General features: G+C 56.0%; 1 protein-coding gene across 3 annotated transcripts in view; it reads left to right on the forward strand.

The window, feature by feature from the left end:
• The first annotated feature begins 216 nt into the window (after nt 1–216).
• Nucleotides 217–5,360, forward strand: part of LOC144582907 (uncharacterized) — a 7,708-nt gene continuing 2,564 nt past the window's right edge. Inside the window, exons 1-3 of one of the 3 annotated variants that reach the window (XM_078375593.1) lie at nt 217–2,209; nt 4,424–4,533; nt 4,740–5,360. The exon at nt 4,740–5,360 is cut by the window's right edge and continues 2,564 nt beyond it. In XM_078375593.1, the coding sequence (XP_078231719.1) occupies nt 1,915–2,209; nt 4,424–4,533; nt 4,740–4,937 (603 nt within the window). In that variant the 5' untranslated portion in view covers nt 217–1,914 and the 3' untranslated portion in view covers nt 4,938–5,360. Of the gene's footprint in view, nt 3,662–4,423; nt 4,534–4,739 lie in introns of all 3 variants that reach the window. The other 2 variants (XM_078375594.1, XR_013536466.1) reach the window with 2 other exon arrangements.

Raw genomic sequence — 5,360 nt, forward strand, 5'->3', positions numbered from 1 at the left:
AGGACTGGGAGAGGGATGTGCTTGTCCTGTTTGTTTTTGAGATGGAGTCTCATTCTCCGTCACCCAGGCTGGAGTGCCATGGTGTGATCTCAGCTCACTGCAACCTCTCTCAAATTCAAGTGATTGTCCTGCCTCAGCCTGCCAAGTTGCTGGGATTACAAGCATTCACCACCTTACTCGGCTAATTTTTGTATCTTTAGTAGAGATGGGATTTCACTGTATTTTCCAGGCTCGTCTTAGAATCCTGGGCTCCAGAGACTCTGTGCAGGGATTACGGGCATGAGCCACCGTGCCTGTCCTGTTTGAATAGCAAGGTGGTGGGGCTGATGCGACTGGGAGGTTCCAAGGCTAGGGGATGAGAGGAGGACTCTGGCTTCTGCACTGACCTACGAAGGATGTGATCACCCATTCACTTCAAAAGGCCCCTTTTGTCCCTGTGTTGAGAACACGGGGGTGGTGGATAGAAATGGGGAACCCAGTCTAGAGCAGGGGCCTGGGGACCAAATATCCTTTTCCCTCACAGCCATGATGCCCACCAGGAACCGGGCTACAGGCAATGGGGCCGCCCCTTCTTCCATGCCGGTGGCCTTGCAGAGCATCTGGATTCTGGTTCTGCCTCTTCCTGGGATGTCTCTGCATCGGCTCTGTGTGCCTCAGTTTCCCCAGCTGTAGAATAGGGACCGGACCCACATCATGGGGAAAAGGCTCCACGTAATACAAGTTCCCGCTCCTGCCGCCTTGCGGTCAGAATGTAGGCTGAGGAAGGGAAGAGCTCCCAGGGCGGGGCTTTGGCTTGGTTGAACAATCACCTGCCTGGTTATTTGCCTACCCGGTGAGTGGAATCTCGTGGGGATACCAAAAAATGGATTTAAATGGCAGTGAGGGTGTCGAAGCTGCTTCCGGCCCCCAGCTGCAGGGCCTCTGGGCTCCCTAAAAGGTAAGCGAGTCCACCTGCCCGTCCCCCTCAGTGGCCCATCAACAACAGAGCGTGCAATATTTCTCTTCTCACTCCAACCCCACATGAGCCCAGATCTCCCCGATCATTCATATCTCACAGGCTTGACCCTACTCTACATATTGAGAAAGTTTCAGTCTTCCCCTCAACTGTAGAAATTGCCTAGACCTGTCGGTCAGGCACACTGGCTTATGCCTGTAATCTCAGCACTTTGGGCAGATCACTTGAGGTCGGGAGTTCGAGACCAGCGTAGCCAACATGGGGAAACACTGACTCTACTAAAAATTTAAAAATCAGCCAGGCATGGCAGTGAGCGCATGTAGTTCCAGCTACTCTGGAGGCTGAGAAAGGAGAATCACTTAAATCCAGGAGGCAGAGGTAGCTGGGAATCGAGATCGTACCACTATACTCGAGCTTGGGAAACAGAATGAGATTCTGTCTCAAAAAAACAAAACAATTTCCTACACCTTCCAGCTCCTATTTTTTGCATCCACACACAGAGTCCCCATGCTGCCCAAGACCCAGGGGGCAGATCAGACATGACATAAGATATCTGTGTCATCAAAATAAGGCAGCTTGTTTCTGTCCCGGCGTCACCCACCACCTCCGCTGTCATGCCAGCCTCTGTGCTCCTCCAGCTCATTATGGGATTTTCTAGAACAAGGACAGCCCTCCCCAAGATGCACCCCAATTCTCTCCATGGTATAGCTCTTCCTGCAGACCTGTGAGCTCCCCCTCTGCAGCCAAAGAAAGCACGGCTCAGCAGCTTGTCCTGCGGGTTCCCTCTAGGAACTACTCAGTGGTGGTGACGCCGCTGCTTCCTGGGGGCGATGTGGTGTGGGGGACTGGCTACCTGATGGAGGAGAAGCTGCCGTGGCCACTCCGACACCTGTCCAGGGCCAACATGCCATCCGAGTTCTACCGGCTCAGATGCCGCCTGCTGCAGGGTCTCTGGAGGCATGAGTCCTGCCCCGGGCTGTGCCACCCTACTCCCTGGGAGCCCCCCACCCCGTGGGCACAACAGCAGGGCCATGCAGGGGCAGGGACTGTGGCGGCACAGGGAAGCCTGCAGAGGCCTGTGGCATTACCGTGCTAGGCCCAGAGCTTATTGGACTTCCCAAGGTCCTATGGGACTAGGGCTGAGGCTGCACATCCTGCTTTTCTCCAGATTATATGACCTTGCCCAGCAGTGCAGTCAAGGGCGGTGCTGGGACGATGAGCTCTGGGCTCCCGAGAAGCTTGCCTGTGGCTCAGGTGAGTCTGCTAACATCCGTGGACTCAGCTTCCTTTACTGTGAAATGCAGGTAACCACGTGGCTTACTCACGTGGGTAAGGAGCATGTATGGTTTTTAATGCACGAGGAAGCCCCTCATGTCCGTGTGGGAGCCACCGTACCCAGGCTTGGCAAGTAGCGGTTTATCGGTGTGCGACTCACATGGAAGTCTACGGCTCCATAGAAGCGTGGGTGTAGTCAGGTCTTAGCAGCACGCTGATCTTGTAAAAAAAAAAACAAAAAAAAAAACAAAAAAAAACAGCCTGGTCTTGAAGTCCTGTGCGTGTGACCATGGGCTTCTCTGTGCCCCTCAGTTCTGACAGCTGACCACGGGGCCGGTAGCGCCTCCTTTGGGATGCTGGCCCTGGCCAACAGGTGTCTGGCTGTGCACTATGGATGGTGCTTTCCCACCATGGGCACGAACACCCCCAAGGCACAGCTCAGGGGCTACACTGGCTGGACTGGTCAGACCTGTTCCTTCACAGGCCATCTCTTCCCTACCGTGAATAGGGCTGGTCTGCAGGACACCAGTGTCATGTTTGAGGTAGCCGTTGGCCATCCACTTAAACGGTCAATGTTTTTTCCCCACTTGAGCAGCTTCCTTGAGATTAAATGGATGACTTGTATAATTTTTTTTTTTTTGAGACTAGGTCTCACTCTGTTGTCATGGTTGGAGTGCAGCGGTGCGCTTTCGGCTCCCCGCACCCTTGACCTCCTGGGTTCAAGTGATCTTCCTTCCTCAGCCTCGCAAAGTGCTGGGATGGCTTAGCACCACCGTGCCCGGCTGATGTGTGAATTTTAAGTGCACGATTCAGTGGCTTCCAGTTTATTCAGAGTTGTGCATGCCTTACCACAATTGTTTTTAAAAGCTACCAGTGTGCCTGGTATGTCCATGGCTGTGCCTGCTCTGGACATCCGATGTAAACAGAAGGATGACTATGTGGCTTCTGAGCCAGGCTTTGTTACTTAGCACAGCAGTTTTGTAGCGGGTCTGGGGACTCTATTCCTCGTTAGGGCGGAATCGGGCCATAGCCATTCAGCTCACGTCATCCTGAAGCTGGTGGGGGATCACTGGGCCTCTGGCTGCCGCACCAGGGGAGGGGGACTCCTGGCCTCAGGGCAGGCTAAGCCAAGGCTCTAGGCATCGGGGTACCCAGCAGGGATCGTGCTCCCACTGCGGTGGATGGAGCTGGCTCCACTCAGCGTGCCTTTGTGGCTGCTTCTCCCCAGACCACGCCCTGGTTGCCAGGGCCCAGCACGTGGTGACTTTTGACGGCCGGGTGTGGGACCTCAGCGTCCAGTGCAGCAGCATCCTCCTGGCCCAAGACTTTGCTCACAGCACATTCTCACGGATGCTGAGTCGGACAGGCTTGGGGCTCATGGTCCTGACCTTGGAGCTGAACCATGTGACCCTCATCTACTCCAGCCTTTAGGTGAGGAGGAGAGTCCCGAGCTTCCCCTGGAGACCTATGCCTGTGGCAGGTTGCCTGGGGGATGGCAGTTTCAAGCTCGTCCCCTGGCTGTCGGTCATCCCTCCTGCCCACTTCCTCCGGTCCACAGGCCTACAGGCTGTACAACTCCTCCATGCCACGGGATAGCCGTCCAGACCTCCGGCTGCCTTTTGCCATGAAAAGGAGGGAGGTCCCCAGGATTGAGCCGGCCAGTGAGGACGGGGTCTCCATGTCCTGTGACGTGGTCACCGGCCTCTGCAGCCTGACTGTGCACCTGTGGCACCACGGTTAATCTGGGCCCTGGCAGAGTTGGCCCACCATCAAAATCCTGTTCGGGATGCACCATTCTCAGCTTCCAGTGCAACAGGTCCCCGAGCTGTAGGCAGCCACTGTGGTTGAGAGGCCGGCACCAAGGCCCAGGCTTTCTTCCCGCATCCCTTGGATATATGGCTCCAAGGTGGAGTTGGCCTTTCTGTGGTCCCTCTGCCAAAGAACACAAAGGGCAGGCCTGGATTCTGGCCACTCGTGCTGACGATGTGGAGAGGGGATGGGGGGACACATGCTGTCCTCAGTCTCTGTGCTTTCTCTCCTTCTTCTGATGAGGGTTTGGGGCCAGAGCTCTGGGAGTCTGGGTTGGAGGGATTTTACCAATCCTTCGTGTGCCTGAGGCTTATCTCTCATCCAGGACCCCTGGGGGAGGATCAGGGGCTCTCAGGATCACCTCATCTTTCCTCCTCCCCACAGGCATATCCGCTGGCCTTCTGGACACCAGCGACAACGAAGCAGGCACCGATCTGATGTTGCCGGACGGCTCTGTGGCTCACAGCCTGGAGGAGCTCAGCCCGGCCTGGCAGGTGAGCAGGTGCACCTGCTTTTCTTCCCTCCGGCTGAGTGTCTCGAGGGCCGCTCGCTGCAGAGTCCCAGGAGCGGCAGGTGGCCTGCCGGCTCTGCAGTGGTCTTTGCAGACCCAGGGTTGGGTGGAGTCTCCCGCTAAGGCCAATGTATGTGGGGGAGCCACATGGTTCAGCTGCATGCATGAGTCTTGCATCTGTCCCACCAGGTGGATGGTGACTGCAGGGCCACCGAGAAGCCTGAGCCGAGCTGCCCAGAACAGAGCCCCGCCCGCCAGGCCTTCTTCCAGGACCCCTCATCCAGCTTGGGGAACTGCTTCCGGGTGGTGAGTGTGAGCCTGTGCCCTGGAGCACAGCAAGGTCTTTCCCCAATCTACCCTGGGGATTGGCATGGAGCAGAGGCCTAGGCTAGAGACAGTGACTGGGGGGCTCTGATTTCAGATGGAGCCTGCACCATTCCTTAGCCTTTGTGTGCAGGACTCCTGTGGCACCCGGGAGCTCCAGCCTGCCTGCACTCTGGCAGCCACCTATATCCACCTCTGTGCCTGCAGCTTCGTGTCCCTGACCCTCCTCCACAGTGCGGTAAAGTGTCCCATCTGGCGGGCTAAGAGTCAAAACAAATCATTTAAGGCCCGATACAGCCTGGATGTGTGTCTCCTCCAAATCTCACTATTGTTAGAGGGTGTGCATCCCTCATGGATGGTTTAGCATCCTGCGTTTGGTGAAGTGTGAGTTCTTGCTCTATTTGTTCAACTGAGAGCAGTTTGTTTATAAAGAGCCTTGCCTCTCCTCTCTCTCTTTGCACACACTCCCATTTCTGCCACGATCGT

This window comes from Callithrix jacchus, chromosome 5 (assembly GCF_049354715.1).
Source record: "Callithrix jacchus isolate 240 chromosome 5, calJac240_pri, whole genome shotgun sequence".
NCBI classification, from domain to species: domain Eukaryota; kingdom Metazoa; phylum Chordata; class Mammalia; order Primates; family Cebidae; genus Callithrix; species Callithrix jacchus.